The sequence below is a fragment of the Apodemus sylvaticus genome, chromosome 22, assembly GCF_947179515.1.
Source record: "Apodemus sylvaticus chromosome 22, mApoSyl1.1, whole genome shotgun sequence".
Classification (NCBI taxonomy): domain Eukaryota; kingdom Metazoa; phylum Chordata; class Mammalia; order Rodentia; family Muridae; genus Apodemus; species Apodemus sylvaticus.
The window spans coordinates 26,018,309-26,044,533 of NC_067493.1; the positions used below are offsets into that span (position 1 = coordinate 26,018,309).

A 26,225-nucleotide genomic window follows, 5' to 3' on the forward strand; every position below is an offset into this window, starting at 1 on the left:
AACTTCTCGACGCCCAGGATCACCTAAGAAGAGAGTCTCAGTGAGGGATTGTTTACATTGAGTTGGCCTGACGGTCTTATAAAGTGATGGATGCAGAAAAACCCAGCCCCGTGTGGGCGGCACCATTCCCTAGGTCCAGAGCTGTGTAAGAATATGGAAGTTGCGTTAAGCACACGCCCATATGTATTATTGTATACATTAGCATATTATTAACATATTTATTAGCATATGTATTAGTTCCTTCTGCTCCTGGCTGTGGTTATAAAGTAACCAGCCATTTTCAGTTCCCACCTTCAGTTCCCTACTGTAATAATCTATAACTTGGAACTGTCAGCTAAGAAATCCTTTCCCACTATGCTGTTTTTCTTGTCAGGACATTGTATCACAGCAACAAAAAACCAAGCTAGCACAGAGCGCTAGGGTGGGGGTGGGGGTTCCTGTTTGTTTCCAGGATTGGAAACTCTGATTTAAAAGTGAGGGGGGGACAAGGGGGCGGGGGAGGAGATCTGGTACTTCGTTTCTTTGATTACAGACAGGGTTTTCCTGTGTAACCCTGGCTATCCTGGAATCCAGAATAGACCAGGCTGGCCTGGAACTCAGAGATCTGCCTGCCTCTGTGTGTCTTTTTCAGGGATCAAAGGCATGGCCATGCTGCCTTCCTGGAAGGCTGCTAACCAACGAAGTGTTTTGTGTGGAACTCAGGCAAAGCAGGTCAGAGAGGGACTAGCAAGATGGCTCAGTGGATGAAGGGGCTTGCTGCTAAAACCAGGCAAGCTGAGTGAGATCCCTAGAAGCCAGGTAAAGGTGTAAAGAGAGAGCTGTTGTCCACAAAACTGTTCCCTGACCTGCATATACATTAACTCCTCCCCTGCCCCCCACACACAAACAAATACGTAAAAAAAAAAAAAAAAAAAAAAAAAAAAAAAGCCGGGCATAGGTGGTGCACGCCTTTAATCCCAGCATTCAGGAGGATTTTACAGAGTGAGTTCCAGGACAGCCAGGGCTACACAGAGTAACCCTGTCTCAAAAAACCAAAAAAGAAAGAAGAAAGAAAGAAAGAAAGAAAGAAAGAAAGAAAGAAAGAAAGAAAGAAAGAAAGAAAGAAAGAAAGAAAGAAAGAAAGAAGGAAGGAAGGAAGGAAGGAAGGAGAAGGAAGGAAGGAAGGAAAGAAAGAAAGAAAGACAAACTTCAGACAATCATGTCATGGGTTACAAAGCCAAAGAGCCCCCTGGGAGGGGACAAGGGAGCATGGATGCTGACCACAGTGCTGGGAGCCATGGCCTCTGTTCCATTCTATCCAACCCAGGCGTGGGCTCGGGAGCCCACAATGCTCTCACAGGACCCCAGGACAGAGAGGCCACCTGGAAGCAGTAGCTCAGCTCTCCTACCACATCCTCCTGTCCTGAGCCCTCAGGAGCTGCTGAGTCCTTCAGGGGACTCTCTCACCCAGTGACCCCAGGGAAATATTCCAGAAGGTCAGAGGTCTCACATGACCTGTGAGCCTCCAAGGGGTCTCCCCCTCCACAGGCCTCAGGTAGACTGGGTACCCCCGCCTCTCCTATAGACAGCAGATAGGCAAGCTTACCCCAACTCAGGCAAACTGGGGCTGGAGAGATGGCTCAGCAGTTAAGACCTTGCAGAGGAGCGTGGTTTAGTTCCCAGCATCCAGTACTCACTGGGTGGAACTCCAGCTCCAGGGAACAACGCCCCCTTCTGGCCTCTGTGGGCACTGCACACACATGCCCTGCCTAACATATACACATAAATAAAAAAAATATTTAAAACGTAGAAAACATCAGGGCATCTCACTTTAATCTCACTCCGGATGTAGGAAGTAGAGGCATGCAGATCTCCATGAGTTCAAGGCCAGCCAGGTCTAGGGTTACATAGTGAGATCCTGTCTTAGCAGTCGCCAGGTCAGAGAGAGACAGGGAGAGGGAGAGTGGGAGAGAGGGAGAGAGGAGGAGAAAGAGACGTTTTCTTCCTCAGAGCCTGCTAGCCCACTAACCCACAGGCAACACAGTGGGGAGGGGACATCCATGCCCATCACAACTACCCAACACCGAGCAGGTAGGCCAGGCTTGAATGCCTGAATTTCTCTACTGAGAAATCAACATACAAGGATCAGAGCAATGGAGACTCCATATCTACTATGACTGAACCACAAGCCCAGGCTTGCTCTTCATACCTAGTTGGGGCGACAAACCCTACTGTGTGCTAGAGGCAAGTGTTAGGTGGGGACATCATCCCTAAAGTCACCTGGGTGGCCAGGAAGAGCCTGAGGGGACCTGTCCTGGCCCAATTCACAGGGGAGCTTCCCCAATGTGCCAAGCTTGTATTTGGGAATGGAAGGCCCTCCATATTGACCTGACAAACCCTCCTAAGAACTTCCAGCTAAACAGGGTTCCCTGATCCCGGCTGGTGGTGGTGGTTTCACACGCCTTTAATCCCAGCCCTCTGGAGGTAGAGGCAGGTGGATCTCTGAGTTCAAGACCTCCTGGTCTATAAAGTGAGTTCCAGGGCAACCAGGGCTACACAGAGAAACCCTGTCTCAGAAAAAAAAAAAAAAAAAAAAAAAGGGAAGTCCCTTTTCCCCCCTTCCCATGCCATCAAGGGTTAGGCAGGCTGGTGATGTTATCCAGAATAGAGGAACGTAGACACAGGAATGGGGAAGTCGGCCTTCCCCAGCCTCAGATTCACGTCTAGTGCCCACAAATGTTTAAGAGCCTCTTCTTTGTGCCCGGAGTCCCCTTAAAACCACTCCAGAGGTGGAACAGGGAAAGTGCAAGGCTAGCCTCAGCCACAGAGGGTGCTGCCATTGATGTATTTTTGGTTATCCCTTGACAGGGTTTGCATGTGTAGCCCAGGCTAGCCTCTAACTGCACTCTTCTGCCTCCGCCTCCATAGAGTAGGAAGGAAAGGCTTGTACTACGCTGCCCAGGCTCCGCTGTCCCAGTTAAACCCCTAAACTGCACTTCCTCCTCGGGTGTCTTTAGAATAACAGATTCCTTCCTGATGGGAAATCTCCAGCCTCCTGGGACCAATAGCCCCACCCCATCCAGCTGCAATGCCCCGTGAATGGCTGAGCAATGCATCACCATCATTTCCAGGGGGCAAAGGAATTTTCCTTAAAAAAAAATAATAATAATGATTAAGAAATAATGATTCTACTGTAAACATCCAATGTAGGAAATGTGGGGAATTCTTAAAAAAAAAAAAAAAAAAGCAAAGGGCAAAGGGCAAAGGGCAAAGGGTCACCAGTAATCCCAGCTCTTTCCTAACTTCTGTTATTTTTCTTTTCCCTCCATTTTTAAAACCATCTCTCAGCCGGGCGTGGTGGTGCACGCCTTTAATCCCAGCACTTGGGAGGCAGAGGCAAGTGGATTTCTGAGTTCGAGGCCAGCCTGGCCTACAGAGTGAGTTCCAGGACAGCCAGGACCACACAGAGAAACCCTATCTCGGGGGAGGGGGGGAAAATATATATATATATGTATATATATATATAAAACCATCTCTCCTGAGTCTGTTTGGTTTTTCAAGCAGGGTTTTTCTGTGTAGCTCTGCTTGTTCTGGAAGTCACTCTATTGACGAAGCTGGCCTCAAACTCACAGGGACTCACCTGCCTCTGATTCCCAAATGCTGGGATTAAAGGCATGCACCACCACTGCCCAACTAAAACCATCTTCCCCACCCCCATCCCCCCACCCACCCCACCCCTGAGACAGGGTTTCTCTGTGTAGCCCTGGCTGTCCTGGAACTCACTCTGTAGACCAGGCTGCCCTTGAACTCAGAAATCTGCCTGCCTCTGCCTCCCAAGTGCTGGGATTAAAGGCGTACGCCACCACTCGGGCCAACTAAAATCATCATAAAGGGATTGTCCGCATATTCTGTTAGAGGCTATTTCCTGCTGTCACCTTCTGCCCAAACTGGCCTCAAACTTGCGAAGTTTCTGTCCCTTTTTTCCAAGGGCTGGTATCACAGACATGCACTGAACAAGCGTGCGGCTAGAATACCACACACTTCTGGCAAGTGTCTTCTGGTGCACTGTTAGGACAAGAACTCAGGCTGTGGGGGGAAAGAGGCACGCTCTATCCAAAGCTGGTCATTATGAAGAAGCCTGGAGGAGTTGGGAAGATGGCTCAGTGGGTGGAGGGCCTGCCCTGCAAGCTGAGGGTCTGAGCCCTAGCAGTCAAGAGGCGCAGGCCTGTGATCTCTATCTCACCACTGGGAGCCTAAGCCATCGGTTCAGTGAGAGATCGAGCCTCAAACAAACAAACAAACAAACAAACAAACAAACCAGGGTAGATGTTGGATGTGGTGTGCACGTCTTTAATCCCAGCGCCCAGGAAGCAGAGGCGAAAGGATCTCTGTGAGTTCCAGGCCAGCCTGGGCTACATATCCCAGGTCAGCCAGGGAGGATACATCGTGAGACCCTTTCTCAAAAAGCCGTAAGAACCTAGCAGGGGGAGAGTTGAGGCCAAAGCCTGAGATCCACGGCCTCCGTGTAGACACAGAAATGAAGGTGTAGACCGCCCATTCTTGTCACCACTAGGAGGTACGGGAGACACAAGAGCCAGGCCTCCGAACTGAACTTGGAGATCTAGACGATCAAGTCTGCAGGGGGGACTTGATGAATTGGAAGGAACCCCCTGGTCCCCAAGGCAGGTGGCCCCCAGGCCAAGGCTTCCTGGATGCAGCCACACCCAGCCTTGGCATTGCACATCAGGCAGAGGTCATTAACTCAGTGTTAGAGCTGGTGCCACGGAACTGGGACACTTCTTTTTCCTTTTATTTTATTTTATATAGAGTTGTTGAGATAAGTGTGTCATTCTAGACTCACTATGTAGCCCAGGCTGGTCTCAAACTTGCCGCAACCTGCCTGCCTCAGCCTCCCAAGTATTGAGATAACAGGTGTGTGTGTTGTGACGCCCTGCTAAACTGGTAAACTTTAAATGGGTGGACTCTGGCATGTAAATAAATAAATAAAGCTGGTTAAAAAATATTTACAGGTCAGACGTGGTGGCACACACCTTTAAACACAGCACTTGGGAGGCAGAGGCTCACAGACCTCTGAGTTCAAAGCCAACCTGGTCTATATAGTGAGTCCAGGCCAGCCAGGGCTACACAGCTGAATCCTGCAGGGCAGAGAAGGAACTATATAGTCACAGGCAGCTGACAGGGAGGAAGGATTCTCAACCTGTGGGCCGCAACCCCCTGGGGATTACATACCAGTCATTGCAAAAGTTATGGTTATGAGGTAGCAATGGAATATTTACTTTTATGGTTGAGGGGGCGTCACAGCATTAGGAAGGTTGAGAACCACTGCGGTGGCAGGGGGGACACAGTGTACCCCACATTTCAGTCTTGAACTTCTGGCTGCGGAAGTAACCATACGTGTGTGTGCTGTTGTAACTAGTGACAGGAGCTCACTGCATCCGGCACAGAGGAAGCTGCTTCACACCGAGTGCGTAACCGAAGGGTTAGAGGGGAGGAGCGACGTTCCTGGCGCAGTGGTGTGCCCACTGGGGCAGCGCTTGTTCAGCACACATTGTGCGTGGCAGGTGCTGGGCTGTGGTGGGCCAGGCTGCCCCAGATACAGCGCCAGCAGAGAAAAAGAGGTTGCCGAGGAGGACAGGATCCGAGGACAGCCTTTGAGGCCAGTGCCACACAGATGGGCAAGCAGGATGAGTGGGAACCGAGGGTAGGGAAGGGCCAGGCCCTCGAGGGGAGCTAGTCTGAGCAAAAGCCGGGATGCCCTGGGGCTTTGGGTGCATGGATCCAGAGAGGGTCTAGGAGCAGAGTGTGGATGAAGCCACAGGATAGGCTGGACCCCGAGGTTCACCAAGGACCCCGAGGGGCTCCCACTGCCGTGCACTGAGGTCACCTGGCAGCAGCAGAGGTTGGTGAGGCCGGGAAGTGACTCTGAGAGGGTGGCAAAGGGATCCAGCAGGGAAGGGGCATCCATGAGGCTCTGGGTTCTATCCCCAGAGCTGCATAAACCAGCCATAGCAGCATAATCCCAGCACTCAGAGGACAGAAGCAGGAGGGTCAGGAGTTCATGGTCATCCTCAGCTACATAGGGAATTGGAGGCCAGCCTGGGTTACCTGTGACCCTGTCTCAGAGGGAGGGAGGCACTGATTTAAGATATGCTCAAATTGGATAGAGCCCAGAATCTAGGACTCGTTTAAGCCAAGGGGGCTCCTTATCTGTGCCCCAGTTTTGCACACACCCCTACCCACCCTCTTGAGAAGAGTCCTCCTGCTTGTCTGATGAAAGCAGCCATATTTCCGGAAGCATTTTATAGAAGGCCCAGCCAGGATCATCTGAGTCTCCAGTCCTAACCCCATCTTGGAATGGCTGAAGCCCCTTCTCGGGGCCAAGCTGGGACTGAAAACCAGGGATCACAGCTCTATGGGTCTCCAGTCCCCATCCCATCCTGGAACAGCTGAGGACCCTTCCCAGGCCTGAGAGAGTAACAGAAGCCCCTAAAAAGCATTAGAGGCATCTTGATTCAGCGGTGGGGGTGCGCAGGGCTCCAAAGCAGGCCCAGCCGGCCTTGGCCAGGGTCCAACCATCATCAGCCTGTGAAGCTGCCCTGTGAGGAGCCCAATTAGTATTCACACCAGGTCCCCCCAGTTCTGAGATCTCTTGTTCCCCCCAGACAGCGGCTAGGGTGACTAAGACTGGTGGGGGTGGGGCGTCTCAATGGAAAGTTATCCTCAACAAATAGTGAAGACATTACGGCCGGGGTGCACCAGATAGAGAGCTGCCAACTATAGTATGAAGACAGGTTCCTGGGGATTCCCAAGGCTAGACCAAACCTGGGGTGCAGGATGGCCTGAGCATTAAGCCTAGGCTTGGTCTAGGCTCTCTATTTTACCTCTGCCCAGGTCTGGCTCTATCAGAGCCTCCACTCCCTTCTTCTATTTTATGTGGCCAGGGGTGGGGAGAGAGCCCACCTGTTGCTTCCCAAACAGAAAGAATACATTCCCAGGCACAGAGACGGGTTCCAGGCATGTGCCCATCGCATGCCCAGTGACATCTGTCTCTGTCAGAGTTCTCATCCATTTAGGGCTGCCTGCAAATGTCCCCAAAGTCTTGGCATTGGAACGCCAACAACATAAAATAGCAAGTCATCTCAGGGTGCCCCAGAGTAGGCTGTGAAATGAGGGGTGTCCCACACACCAGCCCCCTCATCCATTGCACAATCTTATCTTTCCTCCTTCCCCCGGTAGGCAGGGGAGGTGCTGGCTGACAAGGGCCTTAGCTGTGCCCTGCCATCGAGAAAGCCTTTTTAAATCCATTTGTAGGTGGAAAGTGTCACCCTGGGGCAGCACAGCAGATAGTAGGAGTGGGTGCTGGCGAGAGAAGGAACTCCCGGAAGAGAGGGTTGCCCTGGACAGACAAATATGGAGTCAAGGCCCAGCCTGGCTGCACCAGACCTCTGCAGCCTTGTCCAAACAGGCAAGCTGTGCCCGGGTGGGCTCCAGTGTGGGAGCCCCTTCCATGCATCCTTGGAGGGGATCCGAGTGAGACCTCCAGATGGAGGTTTGCTCCTCGTGCCCACCACATGCCCAGCGACATCTGTCCCTGTCACCTTGGCAGCCCACACACCCTCAGAGGGGCAGGACTAGGCACGGACATTCCCTTCTGGAAACCCAGGGAAACTCATTCAGGAGACCGCAGGCACCAGTCTGGGACTTCTGGTGACTCTGGGTACCTGGAGGGTGGGGTCACCAAACTAGCTTCGTCCCCCACATAGATAAAAGAGTTGGAGGTCCTACCAGGATAGAAAATCAGTAGCACCCAGAGGGCATTGTACTGTCCTTAGATGCTGAAGAGGTGGCCCTGGGGACCCAAACTTCCTCTTACATGGTCTCACCCTGTGGAAATCACGTGCCTCCCAGACACTCCTCTACCCTATCCACAGGCCTACAATCTCTTTGAAACATCTGGTCAACTTCCGAATATGTTTTTTTCCTGACAGCCCAGCACAGCTGGCTCTACCCGACTCACTCCATTCAAGTCACGGCCCCCTGCACTGCCGGACCCTCAAGTTGATCTTAGTCTCACCGGAAAGCCCCGTCTTGTCCCTGGAGCATCAAGGCTCACCCCATGACATCTCCACCAGCTCTGTCCCCTTGTTCCACATGGCACCTTTGTGGGTGCCTCTTTGGGCACCCCCATTCTAGGAAGATAGGCTTTTAAACTGGAGTGTGAACCAACCTTATTCAGCCCTGCTGCCTGTTTCTCCTCTTTCTCAGTATCTCTTCATCACATCTAGACTCCAGGCCTTGCCCAGGCTATACTCTCCACCCAGAGAACTGTTTTTCTCCCCTTCACCTGAGTCTCATTCGCAGCTGCCTCCTCCCAGAAGCCCTCCAGTCATGCACTCCTGCAGACGGATGATTACCTGAGCAGTGGCTGTCTTTGGCCAGGAGGTCCACGTCGTCAACAGTGGGGACAGCAACGGCAGGGCACCTTGAGCTGGTCCCTCAGCATCTAGTGATGGCCAGCCTGTAGTGCAGACATCCCTGTCAGTCCTCTATTCCCCATGTCTGTGCACACCCAGCAGCCATCACACCCAGAGCGCGTGCACACAGCCACGGTTCCCTCTGCTGACAGGCATGCACATGCATGCACACACAAGAGTACACACCCTCCAGACCCACTTCTGACACACATCACGCAAGCACTTAGGTGCCTACCCAAGCCCTAACTCACCGCACACATGCCACGCACTGCCAGGCACGCGCGTGTCACTCCGACGGGTGCCGGGAGCTGGGTAGTGTAAGCGGCTGCTGGCCGCCTCTGCCCGCCTGCATTTGCCAAGCAGTTTCCATGGCGACACATCTTGGCTCTGACAGGAACTGATGTGTGTGGGGAAGAGGGTCCCAAAGAGGGGGCGAGATGGGAGGTCTCTATGTCCTCCGCTCCTGGCACAAACGGGGGGTATAGGCAGGGGGGTGTCCCACAACTGGCCTAGGCTTGCACCTCATGAAGGGGGTTCTGAGCTGCCTGGCACAGGAGCAGACTTAGGTCATTTAGTCATTCATCAAACCTCCTGGTATAATCACTCTGTGCTGATGGCTGGGGTTAGAGTGTTGCCTATAATGTAAGTTTACCGAGGACTCATGGTCTGAGGCTAACTCAGTTTCCCCAAATCCCCTCTGAAGGCCCTGTCCTAGGGAGGTCAGCTAACAGTTTTCTAAGCATCAAGGCTTCTAAGCATCCATCGTCTCTGAGACTAGAGACCGGGAGGGGATGCTGGGCACCCCTTAGACAACCACTCGCTCCACACCCTGCTCCTCTCCCCTCCCTGACTCCACACATCCCATACTGTTTCTTGCCTGGCTCCTATTAGAAGTCCTTTCCCGTCCTTCTGCCTAGGCCTCTCTCCTGCCTCATTTTGGACAATAAAAGATGACACATCTATGATTCAGTCTGTAAAGCAATTTCCACATAAGCCTGAGGACTCGAATTCAGACCCCCAGCACCTACATACAAGGCAGATGCAGGAGTATGCCCCTATAATTCCAGAGCCAGGGCAGCAGGGTCAGGGAAACCCCTGGGGCTTACAAGCCAGCCAACCTAGCCTGGGAGCTCCAGCTTCAGCTGAGAGCCTGTTTCACACACCTGGTTTGTTTTTTGTTTTGTTTTGTTTTGTTTTGTTTTTTTGTTTTCGAGACAGGGTTTCTCTGTGTAGCCCTGGCTGTCCTGGAACTCACTCTGTAGACCAGGCTGGCCTGGAACTCAGAAATCTGCCTGCCTCTGCCTCCCAAGTGCTGGGATTACAGGCGTGCACCACACACACACACACACACACACACACACACACACACACGCTCACACACACACACACACACACGCTCACACACACACACACACACACACACACACATATAAAATAAGGAGATGAACAGTTAAGAGGGGAGGGATTTTTGCCAAGTGAGGTCAGTGGGAGGCCAAAGGTCAGTGGGGGGCAAAGTCACTGAACGCCGCTGACTCTGGGGACATTAGTAACAAGCAGATGATATTACGTTGTGTTGTGGTTTGAATGGAGTCTAGCTTGTCCCCCAAAGGCGAGGGTGCTGTAAGCTTGGTCCCCATGTGATCCCAGTACAGGAGTGGCAGAGACCAGAGAAGCTCACTGGTGGCTAATCTAACCAAACCAGTGAAAACACACTTGATGAGAGAGACCTTGTCTCAAAAACCAAGGTGAGGAAACTATCGTGGTTAAGGGGACCTAAGGGAACCGGCTCCTCTTCCCCACAACATGCCAGGTAGATCACAAACACCTAGGCCCCCAGTTCCACGGGATGCAATGCTCTGTCTTGGCTTCTGTGAACACTCACCCAAAGGTGCAGGAGGAAGGAAAAGAGAGAAAGGAAAAGAGGGGAGAGGGGAAGACACTTAATGTTAACCTATAGCCCCCCCCCCCCCCACACACACACATAAGGGGTGGAGGTAAGGAGCAAGGAGACAGGAGCAGACATTGTGCAAATCTGGCCTTTTGATCACGCTCCTGAATGACCCCGGTTCCTCCTCTGTTGAGAACCAGGCCATTCAAGGATTTCTCAGAGGCCCCGAGTAAAAGACAAAAGGAATTGAAGTCCATGTCCTTGCCCAGGGCCAGACTCGGCAAGGTCCATTCTGAGGCTGGAGCCTGGCTTTGAAGGAGTTAATGTTTCAGTTCCTAGACATTTGGCTTTATCCCCTACTTTCTCTCAGCCTAGAAGCTTCTGTGTGCTTGTCCCTGACACCCTGGAGATAATCCTGTTCGCCCTGTGTAACACGCTTCATTGGTCTCCTGAAGACGTCATCCCCTTGTATGACGGCTTTTACTGACTCAATACAATGCTGTACTCTTGACTTCCCCCCCCCCCCCCGAAACAGGGTTTCTCTGTGTAGCCCTGGCAGTCCTGGAACTCACTCTGTAGACCAGGCTGGCCTTGAACTCAGAAATCCACCTGCCTCTGCCTCCCAGAGTGCTGGGATGATCTTGGTACTTCTTAATAAACAGGCTTGGCATAAGCCATGACCTCCTAAGCCTACCTGTTCTCTTTGTCTCTGATCCCAGGTCCTTCCTCCTCAGGATCCTGTCACTGAAAAGTGACCCGACTGGTCCAGATCTCTTCTCTACATTCACTCTATGTGACACAGCTAAGGTATCCTCAGGCAGGCCCTGAGGCTATGCTGTTTCCACCTTCCAACCACCAGAAGTGCTAAGGAAACCATTTGACTTGTCCAGACCTGGGTTTTCTACTAAAGAACAAGAATGGGGCCCTGGAAGCGGAAATGCAGGTTCAGACCTCCAGTTCTGGCATGGTGTCTCAGAGTGAAATTTGCTCCCTGGGTCTTAGTCAGGCCTCCCTCTCCTGGATTGGTGTTCAGTTGGTTATTTTGGCAGAGTTATTTTGGAATTGAGAAAATACCCCCTGCTAGATTGGCCTGTAGGCAAGCCTGTGGTACATTTTTCTTGATGCACCTGGGAGGGCCCGTGCCACACCCTAGCCTGATGGTCCTGGGTTCTATAAGGATGTGTTCCAAGCAAGCTTCAGAGAGCAAGCTAAGGAGTGGTGCTCTTCCATTGCCTCTGTGTTGACTCTTGCCTCTAAGCCCCTGCCCTCCTTGAGTTGTTGCCCTGACTTCTTCCAATGATGGACTTTGATGCGGAAGCATAAGCCAAATAAACTCATTCCTCCTCCAGTTGCTATGGTCACGGCGTTTTGCCACAGCAATGTCAACCCTAAGACATCTGGTGAGGGCACCCCACTCACAGACGAGGGAAGTGAGGCTCAGCCAGGCTGACTGGCGGGTAGCAAACTGGGTGTTGGGCTTCTCTCTCACAATCAGCAGTTTTTACAACAGAGAACTGTATCTGTGAACTTGAATTACTGGTCAGAAGAATGGGTTGAAGTCATCCTTCGTTCTGTGAGTCGTGACATCCTGAACCACCCAGAGGGTTGTTCACAGATGACTATATGACGCTGCTTCCAGAAGCCCTGGTCTGCATAAGAGGACTGTTTAGCATGCACAGAGCTTTCTGACTAAGTGTAAAGATGTCTCATTCCTCCCTCCGGCAAATGCAATCAAAGAGGTCCGATGTGACAGCTAGTGCCCTGACAGGCACAACAGTCACCTCTGGGCAAGCCTGTGAAGAGGCTCTTATATTGGCTAATTGGGGTGGGAAGACGCACCATCTCATGGTCTGTATTAAATAAAAAGGAGACAGCAAGCTAAGCCGTAGCATCCGTCACTCTGCTTCCTGACGGGATGCGGTGTGAGCTGCTGCCTCCTGATGCTGCTGTGCCTCCCTCTCTTCGATGCAGAGTACCCTTGAACCACGAGTCGAAATGAACAGTTCCTTCTTTGGTTCACCCTCTTCTCATCCCAGATCATGGCAGCACCCTTCCTTACAGAGCATCTCTACCCGAGATCTCCACAAAGACGGAATATCCATTCTGCAAGTCACGCTCTGATGCTCAAAACATTGCCTCTGCTTTTTGTTTCCCTTCATGGTTTGCCCGTTTGTCTTCTCAGTCAGAGTCCTCTGAAGATTCCTTTACTTCATCAGTACACACGTGAGAAAGAGCCCCAGTGTCTCCGTTAACAACGGAACCGGAACAACCTGACTGCAGTTTCAAGAATGTTTAACTGTAGCCGGGTGGTGGTGGCACACGCCTGTAATCCCAGCACTCTGGGAGGCAGAGGCAGGCGAGTTTCTGAGTTTGAGGCCAGCCTGGTCTACAGAGTGAGTTCCAGGACAGCCAGGGCTACACAGAGAAACCCTGTCTCGAAAAACAAACAAATGTTTAACACCTTAGCCTGGAGAGATGGATCAGCGGTTAAGAGCACTGGCTGCTTGATCTTCCAGAGGCCCTGAGTTCAATTACTAACAACCACATGGTGGCTCACAACATGAGCTCTGATGCCCTCTTCTGGTGTGTCTGAAGACAGCTACAGTGTATTCATATAAATGAAATAAATACATTAAAAAAAAATTAACCACAAAGGGACATCCTGGCTATCAGGAGATACTGCTGCCAAGACACACCTTTTTCCTCAGTCACCTAAGTCCTTGCCAACTTGGCACCATGGTGGGGAACTGTGGTGGTTTGAATAAAGATGGTCCCCATGGGGTCATAGGGAGTGCCACAATTAGGAAGTGTGTCCTTGTTGGAGGACATGCATCACTGGGGTGTGGGCTTGAGTGTTCAAGCCAGGTCCAGTGTCACTCTTCCTGCTGCTCCAGATGTATAACTCTAGCACCACATCTGCCTGCACCATGCAAGCCAGCCCCAACTTAACGTTTTCCACAGTAAGAATTGCTGTGGTCTCTTCAGCCATAGAAACTCTAACAAGACAACTGTGCTCATCACAGCAATAGACGACAAAGTAGGACAGAGCTTGGTACCAGGAGTGGGGTGTTGCTGACAGACTTGACCATGTCGTGAGGATTGTGTAAGTATTTGGAACTTAAAAGAGCTGGAAACACCATTGAGAGCTCAAAGCCTGATGGGCTATTGTGTGAGAGTTTGTAAGGTAGTGTTTAGAGAAATGCAGATAATACAGGCCTGGCTTGTGAAGTTTTAGGAGGGAAGTAAGACTACCAGGACCATTCATGTGATCTATTTAAAATCAGAATCTGTTTCTGGTCAGCTGGGGCAAAATCACAGAATCAGCTGTGATTAACTGAGACCAGCACCACTGAGGTAAATCTTCTGGGAAGGAACTCTTTACGATCAAGCTGTAGTCCAGGGGGCGGGGTGGGGGGGTGGGGGGTGGGGGGTGGAAGGCTGCATCTCAAGCTGTCAACTGGACTTTTTGGTTTAAAAAAAAAAACAACCTCTCATGTGGTACTGGTTCGTCACATAAAAGCTACAGGATTCAACTGTAGTGGAGCCCCCAGGACTGTGGGATGACCATGCGGTGTGAGGCGAAGCAGCCCTGAGTGTGGAAGAACAGTGGTGGGTCGGGAAGTAGAGCCGCCTACGCCCTCTGGAGCTTAGGTGAGCTCTAGATTTCAGACACCGAGCTCTTTACACTGCCTGATGTTGGTTTTGCTTTGATTGTAGTTGTGCTGTGGTTCTACCCTCAGAGAGAATACATAACTTTTTTTTAAAAAAAAAATTTATTTTACAGGACCCAGAGTTGTGACTTTGAAATGTGATGTATCTGAATTCTTTAAAGATTACGGGACGTTTAGACGTTGGTCGATGGGGCAGAGAGAGCTGAGGGTCATAAGCAGAAGATCATGAGTGGGGCTTTGTTAACCACACACACAATTAACCGGAAGGGTCACAGGCTTCAGTGCTACCTGATTTGAGCAGAAAACAAGCCACTTCTGTACTAACACATGGAAAGTAGGATTCTGTGAGGCTGGGGAGACGGTTCAGTGGGTAAAGTGCTTGTCATGCAAGCTTGAGGACCTGAGTTCAAATCCCAGCACCATGTATAGACCCAGGCACAGGGATGCAGTATTACAATCCCAGTGCTGAGGAGGTGGTGATGGCATCCCTGGAGCTCACTTGCCAAGCCTCATCAGGGAGGACCAAGTCCCAGTGAGAGATCTTTTCTCAAAAAACAAGACAGACAGCACCTGAGGACCGATACCCGAGGCTGACCTCTGGTCTGCAAGCACACGCACAAAAAGGGGGGGAGATTTTGTTTTGTTTTGATTTCTTGGGTTTTCTTGAGACAGGGTTGCTATCTAGTCCAGACTGGCTGGGAACTCTGGATTCTCCTCCCTTGGCCTTCGAAATGCTGTAACCACAGGTGTGTTGTCACACCCTGCAGGGTCTCTCAAGTGGCTGCCATGGACTAGAATCCTCCTGCTGGCTTGCGCAGGAGACGGGGACAGGACGGGACACGCCTTAGTAGCAGTCAGCTTCGTTTTCCTCCAACACTCCCACGGTGGCCAGCATGTCCTGCAGCAGGGACTGAGGGCTCTTCTCCACATGGTCGCTGCTCTTGGCCAGCCTGCCCTGCAGGCCCTCCAGGTCTAAGGACCTGAGGATGGCTAGCATGGCCTCAGGTTCCAGGTCCCCTAGGGGCTGGGTCTGCTCACCTTCCCGCCACCTCTGCAGGGCAGCCTCCACGGAGGCTGAGTTGGAGCCATCCCCAGCCTCCTGAGGGCTACTGCAGGGAACTGTCTTGTCCCTCAAGAAGAGGAGCAGGTCGCAGGCCTTCTGGGCCACTGGTCGGTCACAGTCAAGCAAGGCACAAAAGGCAAACTCAAAGAGCGGCAGACGGCAGAGAGTCTGCAAGAATTCCAGGGGTGGGCGGGGAGAGGTGGCCCCGGGCAGGCCCACTGTGTAGGGGCAGTGCAGGCTGGGCTGGCCCATGGCCTGGATGAGGAACACCCGTGCCAGCTCCAAGCCCTGCACTCGGACCTCCCAGTCCAGATCCCGGCTCACTGCTTGGAGAACAGTGGCCACGAACCACTCGGTGTCTCGAACCACATCAGCATGGCCGCCCCTCAGCCACTCCGTGAAGACCTGTAACACAGCCCTCCGAGGGAAGCCCTCCGAGTCCGTGGACAGGATATGCATGAGCTCCATGAGTAGGCCCTGCAGGTTGGAGAAGCCCAGAAACGTCAGCACGATACTGACAACTTGACAGGATCCAGACGCAGCTCTGAGACAAGCCTCTGAGAGACTGTGGTGGAGTGCCTAGGTAAGGCTAAAGCAGAGAACGGGCTGGGGCTGCACACTGAATAAAAAGGAGCTCGAGAGCAGACCACCAGTATCATCTCTCTCTGCTTCCTGACTACAGATGTAAGTTAACAGCTGCCTCAAGCTCCTACCACCACGGCTCGCCCACCACGAGGACGGCACCCTCAAACTGTGAGCCCCAAGTTACTCACTTCCTTAACCTGCTTTCTTCAGGTATTTTGATACAGCAGCAAAAAATCCAACTAATACAGTGATAGGCAGGAAGGACAGAACCCAGCAGACATAAGTCCACGGCCACTTGGGCATGGGCCATGTGCTGCTCTGGTCCCTCGACACATGTGTTCTGTATTCCTGCAGGCTTGCCCTTGCTTATCAGGGTCACAGTGTCTAAGGTGGGGTGTCAGAAAGAGCACAGGCACTGTGCCCGGCTGCCTCCCCCTCTCCCCTCCCGCTCCCTAGTGGTCCCCCTCTCAGGAGCAGTTGCTACAGATGTGGCTAGCTGCTATCAACTCCCCGGGCCAACAACAAGTGGCCCCTACCTGCTGGGCCTGAGGGCTCTCGGGGCCGGCGGGCGTGGCTTGCAGACCCCGGCTGGAGAGCTGCCCGGCGGCACCCACTGCGCTTGCTCGGACGTAACTCTCTGGGTCTCGGAGGAGCTGGAGGGCAAGTGTGGGGACCTCTGAGGAATGCAGTGCCTCTCTGAAGTCAGCCTGCCCTGGGGATCAAAGGCCACACGACTGTGGTCAAAGGCCACATGGGTAGTCTTGAGAGCCCCAGAGGCAGCAGGACACATATACACAACATATACACTCCTGTCCCCAGGGTGCTCACCTCCCCAGTGTCGGATTAGATGCGTCAGGAACTCCAGGGCTGAGTCCCTCACCTCCCAACACGGGCTGCACAGGCGCTTCTGTAGTATGGGGAATAGCTCTGTACCAGGGAGGGGTGGGTCAGTGGCCTCTAGTGTCACACTCTGCCTCCCTGAGGGACACCCTGCCCAGCTCCCAGCTGCCCTGCCCCAGCTCCTCAGCTTGATACATCTCTGCAAGGCACTAGGATTACCTCCGAGGAACAGCAGGGCGTCGGGGCTGAGATCAGAGCTGCTGGGGGTCTTCTGTGGGTTCTGGAGCCACCTGAGTGTGGCCTGGAAGGCCTTCTTTAGGACCTGGAATGGGACAGGCTAGAGGGTAGGAGTGGCATGCTACCCATGTCCCGGTCCCTGCACCGTGCCACCCATGGGCACAGAGGCGCAGGTGAGGCAGTGAGACCGAAGAGGATGGGATGCCCCCCTCAGAAGCCCTGCCTGGGGTGATGGGACTTCCTTAAGTGGCTATGACACCCACTCCATCCCCAAGCCCAAGCCTCTCCTTCTATTTGGTCCACTCTGCCTGGCAGCCTGGCTCTACGTCTACACCCAGGCTCAGGGGATGGCATGGGAACCTGCCCCGGATCCCCTTCCCTCCTCAAGAATCCCGTGAATGGCAGAGCATGCCGCAGACCTGCAGACAGCAGGAGTGCCAACCAGGCCAACAGCGTAACATCCTGTCTCAAAAAGATAAAGCCAAAAGCCATCGACAGGAAAGAATTCCCTGGAACACTGGGTTATCAGTCGTGCCCCACCTCCAGCTCCATCCCTGGCTCCCCAATAGCTTCAAAAATCTGCTGTGGGTTGGCCCAATGCCACCTATACTCAATAATTTGCCCCCCCACACACACACACACAAAATGCCCAAGGCAGTGTAAGACACTGGGGAGCCCTGCCCTCAGTTAATTCTGATTGGTAAAGAAAGATGCCGGCAGCCAATGGCTGGGGAGAAGAGACACAGGCGGGGTTAAGGTTCCTGGGCTTGGGACCACACCGAAGAGAGAAAGGAGCTGCAGTGGGATTGCAGAGCCGTAACAATGAGGTGGTGCGGGCTGGCCGGCTGCAGTAGTTGAAAGCAGCCCAAACAGAACACAGAATTAGTGGGTAACTCGGAGTTACTAACAGCATGGAGGGTAGGCTGCCCAGCTACCATGCTGCCTACGGGATATTTAACGTTATAATAAGGCTATGTGTGTCTCTCACCTGGGAACATAAATAATCTAAGGGGAAGAAATCCCGCACCAGAATTTTTTAAAATATTTTTTACTACAGAAGTCCTTTTAAATGTAAGCCTCACCAGCACAGACCCAACCCTGGGTCCCATGCAACCACTGCTACCAGTTTTGTCTCTTCTGTCAAGGGTCTCTGTCCCCTTGTAGTCTTAACTATGTGGCCTTGGCTATCCTGGAACTTTTTTGTAGACCAAGCTAGCCATAAACTCTAGAGATTTGCCTGCCTCTGCCTCCCACATACTGGAACTGAAGGCATATGTGACCACACCCAGCTTGTCAGGGTCTCTTTGTAGCCCAGACAGGTCTTGAACTCATAGTCCTCCAGTCTCTATCACATCTGTGGTGGGATTACAGGTGTGTGCTACTACACCTGGAAAGATCACTCTGGGCAGTGGCTTGGTAGCCTCTTAAGTAAGATGGTGCCCAGCTGTCAAGCTTCCCAGAACCTATTTACGGTACCATGGGGCTGGACTCCGGGCTCTCCAGGGTCTTCACGAGGACAGCGAATACCTCTAGCACCAACTCCAGAGGGCCTAAAACAGACATGAGTGGAAACATCAACCCAACGTTTACCCAGAGCCCCGCCACCTGGCAAGGAGCATGGATTCCAAACCCTATGGAAGCAGGGGTCAGAAGCCACCCGAGGGCTGAGAGCACAATGGACACCCCAGAAGAAAGAGAAGAGGAAGTGGGACTCAGGGCAAGAGAAAACAGCACTCACTCGTTCCCTGAGACAGCGTCCCTAAGAAGTCGAGGGCTGCTCGCTGGACACGGACACAGCCACCCAGAGTCCCACAGAGACGGCCGCCCGCACTGGAGCTGGGGTCCGCTGAGCCATCACAGAGGTGCAATATAGTGACAGTGGCTTGCAGCAGAGGCACCTGTGGCCACGGTGAGGGGCACTGGGGCTGCAGGGAGGAGGAAGGTGAGCAGAGGCCTGGGGTCGTGTGGCTCAATGACACAGGCACAGTCACACTCACCAGCACCTGCAGCTCCTCCAGCTGAGCCAGGGTCTGACAAAGGAGTCCCACGCAGGCCGACTTGGACGATAAGAGTGTCTCCACAGTCAGCGAGCTACCCACAGTGCCGTCCGGGAAGCCTAAGGCCGAGACAACAGCATCCCTTTAGTGTCCACCGTCCCAGCAAGGGCCAGCTCTCCAGCTCAGGGCCAGCTCCCAAGGCTGCTCAGGGATGCTGTCTGCCTGTACTGTTAGTAGGGGGACGTCTGAGTGGGACCAAGGCAGCTCACTTTCTGTACCTAAGAATAGAGGGTCCCACCCTCCCTGCATACCTGGAGGTCCAGGGGCCTGAGTGGTAGCTCTCAGGATACAGGCCAGTGGCTGGAGGAGGACTCCAAAGGCCTGGGTCCTCAGTTCCTGGGGACTGGGGACACAGTACAGGATGAGGGTTATACCTTGGCCACAATCTGAGCATCCTAGAGTCTATAGTGGCTCAGCACAAGGGAGGGTGGAGACTCCTCTGAAACAGTTGGTCTCTGAGCTACCAGTTAGGAACCAGGTAGGAGGAGGGCCTGACCCGGGCTTGGCCCTGCTGTCCTCAGGGGCCCCAGAAAGGCAGTTACACTACCTCATCAGAGTGACTGGGAATGTTCTGGCTCCTAGGGCAGTGCCCAAGTGTGCTCATGTCGTGTTCGATGACTTGAGGTGTCCCTTTTCACATTATGGGATGGACCACTCTGATGAACTGAGCTTGCTCACACCCTTACCCTCTTCCTCCCTGCATCCGGCACCCAGCAGCCCACACCTCTGCATACCCCATGGGGTGTAGACTACGAAGCTCCAGGGACCTGGCTCAGCCTTATTGGAGGTGAGAGAACAGCTACAGCTAGCACAGAAGTTAGCTTTAGCTCCGGGGATACCACAAACTTTTATTTGAAACCATTCTGTCTCTTGCTCAGTGTGGTATTACACATGCTGCTTAAGAGGTGGAGGGAGAAATGCCAAGTTCAAGGCCAGCTTGACCTAAAGAGTGAGTTCGAGGACAGCCTGGGCAATTCAGTGAAGACCGTCTCAAAATAAGAAAAAGAGAACTGTGGGTATAGCTCTATGACAGAGCCTCTGCCTAGAATCCTCCAGGAAGGGGCTGGGGGCGTGGTTCAGTGGTCGAGCCCCTGTCTAGAATCCCCCAGTGAGGGGCTGGGGGCGTGGCTCAGTGGTAGAGCCCCTGCCTAGAATCCCCCAGGGAGGGGCTGGGGTGTGGCTCAGTGGTAGAGCCCCTGCCTAGAATCCCCCAGGGAGGGGCTGGGGTGTGGCTCAGTGGTAGAGCCCCTGCCTAGAATCCCCCAGGGAGGGGCTGGGGGCATGGCTCAGTGGTAGAGCCCCTGCCTAGAATCCCCCAGTGAGGGGCTGGGGCATGGCTCAGTGGTAGAGCCCCTGCCTAGAATCCCGCAGTGAGGGGCTGTGGGCATGGCTGTGGTAGAGCACCTGCCTAGAATCACCAGGGAGGGGCTGTGGGCGTGGCTCAGAGGGGAGCATTTGACTAGCACATATAAAATGCTAAGTTCCATACCAAGTACTGAGGAACGGAGAGAGAGACAAAGGAGAAGAGAATGGAGGGAGAGAGGGACAGGAGGAGGCGACCAGAGCGACCTGCCTACCCCACCTGGCTGCTCTCCCACCTGGCTCACTCTCACATCTGGCTTCCCAGTTTCCAAAGTTCCCCAACCATTATTATGACACTCTCAACGCCCTCATTCATACCAGTGCTGAAGTTTCAGGGTCCCCAGGGCTAGAGGCCCAGCTTGTGTGGGGCTCAGGCAGCTCAGAGTCTGGGCCAGCATCTCCCACAGACCACAGGCTGCAAAATTCAACACAGGCGACCTGGGGAAAGAAAGCACCATGCCTCTATCAGAGTCTGACTGGACAGCTGCGATTGTGCCCAGTCCTGTGGATGCCCTGTCACCTGAGGCATCCTCAGGGTCCTCCCCACGAAGCATCAGCTACTCTGAAACTTCACAGACATCGACCATTCACCCCAAGTCCCTGCAGCCACCTGACCTGGCCACACTGAGCAGAAAGTCCATGAGTGAGTGCACGGCTGGAATGGGGTTTCTCTCAAACAGACAGGCAACGGCGGGTCGCAGCCGCTCCCAGAGGACCCCTGTCCAGGGGTTATGACAGCGCCCGAAGGTCGTAGTCAGGACATTCAAGGCCTGGGTGACCTGTGGGGTGGCTTTGGAATGCAAGGACTCTTCCACATGGTTCACAATCTTCTGGGCACACACGGGCCAGGCAGCAGCTTCCGGGACGAGTGACCCTGATGCTCCACCTTGCATGGACAGAGCCAGGATGTGTACCAGGAGCTGGCTGGCGGCTGAGGCTACGAACAGGCTGGGGTCTCCCTGCAAAGAGAAGATCCTGTCGACGGCACCTGGAGGGGACAGCAAAAGGTCAGACTGGGTGAAGAAGCACCCAGAGAACACCTACCCATCAAACCCTCCAGGCCTCAGGGAAAGCACCCGGACTCCCCTCCGCTTACACGGCCAACCAATGCTTCCTTTTTCTTTTCTTTTCTTTTTTCGGTGCGAGGTTTTTTTTTTTTTTTTTTTTTTTGAGACAGGGTTTTACTGTGTAGCCCTGGCTGCCCTAGAATCCGCTCTTTAGACCAGGTTGGCCTTGAACTTACATATATCCGTCTGCCTCTGTCTCCTAGAATGCTGGGATTAAAGATTGCGCCAACACCAAGAAATTAAAATTAAAAAAGAAAAAAAGCCTGCAGGGAGAGAGGCTTCCCACTCCAAGTAAGTTGAGCCTAGACATTGAAAACAGCTAATTTCTATATACACAGCAATATCTCCTCCCTGCACTGATACATAACTTTATTTCAACCAAAGTTGGATTTGGAGAAAACAATAAGCAACATTTGCCTTTGATCCCAGAACCTTGCTTGTCCCCCCGCCCCCCAACTGGAATTAAAGGCATGAGCCAGCACTGCCTAGCACTGATGCAGTTTCTAATCAGTTCTAATACATAACAGGACAAACTCGTGACAACATGACAGGACACAATTGCAGGAGCCACCCCAAACCCTAGGGATCAAAGATGACATTTCCCTACAGTCATTGTGTGCTTATACTGGACACTACCACTTCCCTAGCTGAGAAGACTGGATTCAGAGAGGTTCAGGGGCTCCTTGGAGATCCCACAGCACAGGCAGAGAGGCAGGAGGCCCTGTGGGTGAACTGGGGCAGGCCACGGGCTACACTCACCACTGTCAGCCAGGAAGTGCAGGGCACTGGGGTGGTGTGCCAGGGAGCACAGACCCTGGATCCAGCCGCTGCGTACACTGGGGATGCTCCAGGCTGCCCAGCTCAGGGCACCTGACTCCCCAAAGAGCCCCAGCAACAACTCCCCCTGCTAGGAAGCAAAGAAAGCATCAGAAATGCAGAGGGAGAAGGATTTTACTGTTGGTCGTTCTCAGGACTGGGAGAGGCACGCTTGGTGGTGCATCCTTTAATCCCGGCATTCAGAGGCAGAAGCAGGTGAGTCTCTTTGAATTCTAGATCAGCCAGGAATACCTGGTGAGACCTCATCTCAAAAAAGAAAACCTGGGGCTGGAGAGATGGCTCAGGGCTTAGGAGCACTGACTGCTTCAGTGAAGAAACCTGGCTCAGGTCCCAACACCCACAAGGAAGCTCACAACTGTATAAATCCCAGTTCCAGGGGATGTGACACCGCCCTCTTCTGACCACCTCAGAAACTGCATGGATGTAGTCCAGAGACATACATGGATGCAAAACACCCACAGACATAAACAACAGCGGTGGGGTGGGGGTGGGGGACACCTGATGTGGTGGTGCACATCTTTAATCCCAGCACCTGGGAGGCAGAGGCAGGCAGATCTATTGCGCGTTTGGGACCAGCCTGGTCTATATAGCAAGCTCCAGAATAGCCAGGACCACATAGAGAGACACTGTGTCAAAAAGGAAACCAAAACCAACATGATTAACAATAAACATGAAAACAATTTCCAACAACAAAACAAAAACCAAGAGGATCTGTGGAGTCGCCAATTGGTTTCACAAAACTGTTCCTGGGCCCCACACCACTGCTCTGCCCTCCTGAGACAGAAAAGAAGTCAGAGGAAACACATTTCTTTTCCTTCTTTCTTTATAAGATTCTTATTATTTTAAAGTTCCCTAATTACGCATCTATGTACATGAATGCAGGCTCCTGTAGAAGCCAGAGGGAGGCGACAGATCCCCGGGAGCTAGAGTTCCCTGACTGTGACAGGGAGTCACCTCACCGAGAACACTCTGTTCTTTCTCCCCATGTGATCTGTGACTGTGCTACAGACAACGCATCTGGAGTGTCCAAGGGTCCTCACACTGCCCCATCCGAGAGAGATACTGGGAACATGGCGAGGATCACACAGCGGGAGAGAACAGGAAGCCAGCCAGCATCGTCCCTGGCTAGCATTTCTAAGTAGGAGCATGTTGGGATGACAGTGGACTTAAGAATCCTGGCGCACTGGCCAGACCCAGGAGCAGAGCCAGCCACCAAGACCCAGGCACTGAGACGGCTCCAGAGGAGAAGATGCCCGCCCTTCAGGGGACCAACACATGGAGGACAAAGGGTCACCTGAAGGTACTGGAAACAGTCCTCCTGAGCTGCGAAGACCCCGACAAGGCGCAGAACAAAGGAGAGGACCCTGGGGCTCACATCCTGTGGCTTCAGCACATGGGACAGGAGCTCTACCAGGCAGGGATGATCCTGTAGTAGTTGGAGGCTGGACTCTGTGGAGAAAGGACATCCCAAGAGAGAGTGACCATGGATAGCCTCGCTAGAAATGGCTGGAACATACCTTTCCCTTAGGATTAAGGAGACCAAGAAAGAGGGGCTATCTTGGCTTTACAACAAATAGCTCCTAACTCGAACTCATTAAGGAGACCCCAGAGGCATGGTGCCACATGCCTATAATCCCAGCATTTAGAAGGTAGAGGCAGAAGGCTCAGGAGCTCAAGATCACCCTCGGCGACCTAACAAAATCGAGGATAACGTGGGTTACAGGTAAGTCTGCCTCCAAACAAACAAACAAAATGGGGCTGGAGAAACGGCTTAGTGGTTAAGAGCACTGACTGCTCTTCCAGAGGTCCTGAGTTCAATTCCCAGCAACCACATGGTGACTCACCACCATCTGTAATGGGATCTGATGCCCTCTCCTAGTGTGTCTGAAAAGAGCTATAGTGTACTCACATATATAAAGTAAGTAAGTCTCTTAAAAAATGTGTTGCACATGCTGGAAGGTTTAGTTGCCACGTTTGCCCATTAGATTGGCCTTCGCTGTTCACATCTGCTGTGTTCTTAGCAATCTATCTATGTTAGTGTTTCTCAGAGGTGAGTGAAAACCTAGCCCTGAGACTGTAAATTCAACTTTACAGTAGATAAAAGATAACAGCTCAGCAAGATAAGAACCAGTAAAGAGTTAGGCTGTAACTCCACACAGAGCCTCTGCCTAGAATCCCCTAGTGAGGGGCTGGGGGCGTGGCTCAGCAATAAGATTCTTGTTTTTGTTTTTGTAGTCAGGTTTCTCTGTGTTGCCTTGGCTGTCCTGGAACTCACTCTGTAGACCAGGCTGGTCTCAGACTCAGAAATCCGCCTGCCTCTGCCTCCCAAGTACTGGGATTAAAGGCGTGCGCCACCACCGCCTGGCTAGCAATAAGATTCTTGTCCACCTCTAGTATCTAATATTTCCTTGAGGACAGCCTGGGCTACATTAGAACATGCTTCAAAAGAAAAGAATAAGAGAATAAGCCAAAGGAGAAATGAAGGTAGGAATTAATGACAACAAGGCTCATGGAACCTATCTGAAGACAATGACCAATCAGGAGAGGGAAAACTTCCATGTGCCCAGGTACTTAGGCTCAAGGAAAGTCAGTATAGCACTACAAGAAAGAAAGAAAAGAAAAGAAGAGAAAAGAACAGAAAAGAAAAGAAAAGAGTGAGCCAGGCATTATGGCATATGTTTTTAATCCCAGCACAGATCTCTGAGTTTCCAGGCTAGCCTGGTCTACAAAATGAGTTCCAGGACAGCCAGGGATACACAGAGAAACCCTGTTTCAGGGAGAAAAAAACCCCCCGGAAATACAACTATGCCAGTGGTTAAATTAAGGTCCACCCACACAGTAAGGATGTAACTCCAGCTGGCCTTGAACTCAGAATGTAGCGCTGTTAAGGTCCTAGACAAGATATGTCCCACCACATCCACCCAGAGATCTAATTTCTTCAAGACAAGCAAAACACAAAGACAGCAAAATGACGTGGGCATGTACTCTGCAAACTCTTAGTGTGAACTGGACAGCGGAAGCCTGAAATGCGGCGGGAGTCGATGGGACTGTCAGTACATGACTCCACAGTTCAGGCCAGTCCTTAGTGCTCTATTTCCACTCTCCCCATCAGCCACTGAGCCTCAAGGAGATGAAGTAAAGACGCCACATGGATGGACAAGTCTATAAGCCGTGTCCTCACCTGCCTCTGTCACTGTTTTAAACCAGTCCAGCAGTTTCTCCAAGCAGGTGTCATCTGCCACCAGCTGTCTGGGATCTGCCAAAGCAGCACAGAGCGCCGGGAGGAGCCTAGCGCATTCTGGATCCATGATCAGGCCGGCAGTCCCTACAGAGGAAGCAAGAGGTCAGCCTCAGCCTCAGATCTGGCTGGCTTCGGACACCACTCTACCCTAGTTACAGGCAGCCTTTGATGCCTGTTAGGATGGGGGAGGGGCCCGGACAACTTCACGTGGACCAGAACTCTTGAGTCCACAAAGATGCTAAGCTCTGTCCAGGGAAACCTGGGCGAGAGGATTGAATCCCGGTAGCTGCACTGTGGGTGAGAACAGGCTAATCAGAGCACGGGGTCTTTGGTGTCAAAGTCTGTTAACTTGGGGGTTTGGTGGAGTGGGGTAGGGGTGGGGTGCAGCTACCTATTAACCTAGCTGCGAGAACAGTCGGGGAATCAGTGAGGTCTGTTCCCAACGGACAAGAGAAACCTGGATGAGACAATCCTCCAGGCCACGGAGGAGTCCACAGGAAGGTGGGTGTCACAGCCCAAGTCGGTAGAGGCTACAAGTGACAACCCTGCGACCTCCAACTAAGTGTCTCCTCAGGACAGAAAATATGCATCTTGAAGGACAATGATTTCGGTATCTATCAGCCCTGCAAGGCTCTGTCTGGACCCCGACACCCGTCGTCCGTACCTCCCAAATCCGGGTAAGAGATGCGCTCTCCGCGAATGCGAGTTGGCCTGGGTTCTAATCCCATCCCCCGCATATCTCCGCTAAGGGAACTAGGCCCGAGAGTGCAAAATGCACCACTAGGCTGCCCGGCCGAAGCTCGAATTCCGCCTTACCAGGATCTCGACCCCCGGCCTGCGTGCTTCTCAACCGCAGAGGTTCCGGTGTCTAAGGCAGGCCCCGCCCTTGCCTCCGCAAATTCC

The 26,225-nt window shown here is 52.6% G+C and overlaps 1 protein-coding gene across 4 annotated transcripts; it reads right to left on the reverse strand.

The window, feature by feature from the left end:
* Nucleotides 1-14,573: 14,573 nt before the first annotated feature.
* Nucleotides 14,574-26,225, reverse strand: Brat1 (BRCA1 associated ATM activator 1). Of its 4 annotated transcripts, none has more exons than XM_052168147.1 (14): nt 26,139-26,225; nt 25,263-25,406; nt 23,376-23,530; nt 22,004-22,151; nt 20,793-21,165; nt 20,496-20,615; nt 19,067-19,158; nt 18,756-18,880; nt 18,497-18,683; nt 18,235-18,308; nt 16,741-16,843; nt 16,510-16,608; nt 16,218-16,393; nt 14,574-15,573 (listed from the first exon to the last, which is right to left on the reverse strand). In XM_052168147.1, exons 2-14 carry the CDS (start codon nt 25,387-25,389, stop codon nt 14,878-14,880), a joined length of 2,475 nt encoding a protein of 824 aa, XP_052024107.1. In that variant the 5' UTR covers nt 25,390-25,406; nt 26,139-26,225; the 3' UTR covers nt 14,574-14,877. The 4 variants fall into 4 exon arrangements, with proteins under 4 accessions (XP_052024107.1, XP_052024105.1, XP_052024106.1 ...); XM_052168145.1 differs by lacking the exon at nt 26,139-26,225 and adding an exon at nt 25,987-26,127 and having other exon boundaries at nt 22,004-22,148; XM_052168146.1 differs by lacking the exon at nt 26,139-26,225 and adding an exon at nt 25,987-26,127 and having other exon boundaries at nt 18,756-18,874.

Coding starts and splice junctions, on each gene's coding strand:
- Brat1 (XM_052168144.1), bottom strand. CDS start 26,059: ATGCGGGGGATGGGATTAGAACCCAGGCCAACTCGCATTCGCGGAGAG. Junction 25,407..25,986: donor CTCTTACCCGGATTTGGGAG/GTACGGACGACG, acceptor CTTCCTCTGTAG/GGACTGCCGGCCTGATCATG. Junction 15,574..16,217: donor AGAGCCCTCAGGCCCAGCAG/GTAGGGGCCACT, acceptor TCCAACCTGCAG/GGCCTACTCATGGAGCTCAT.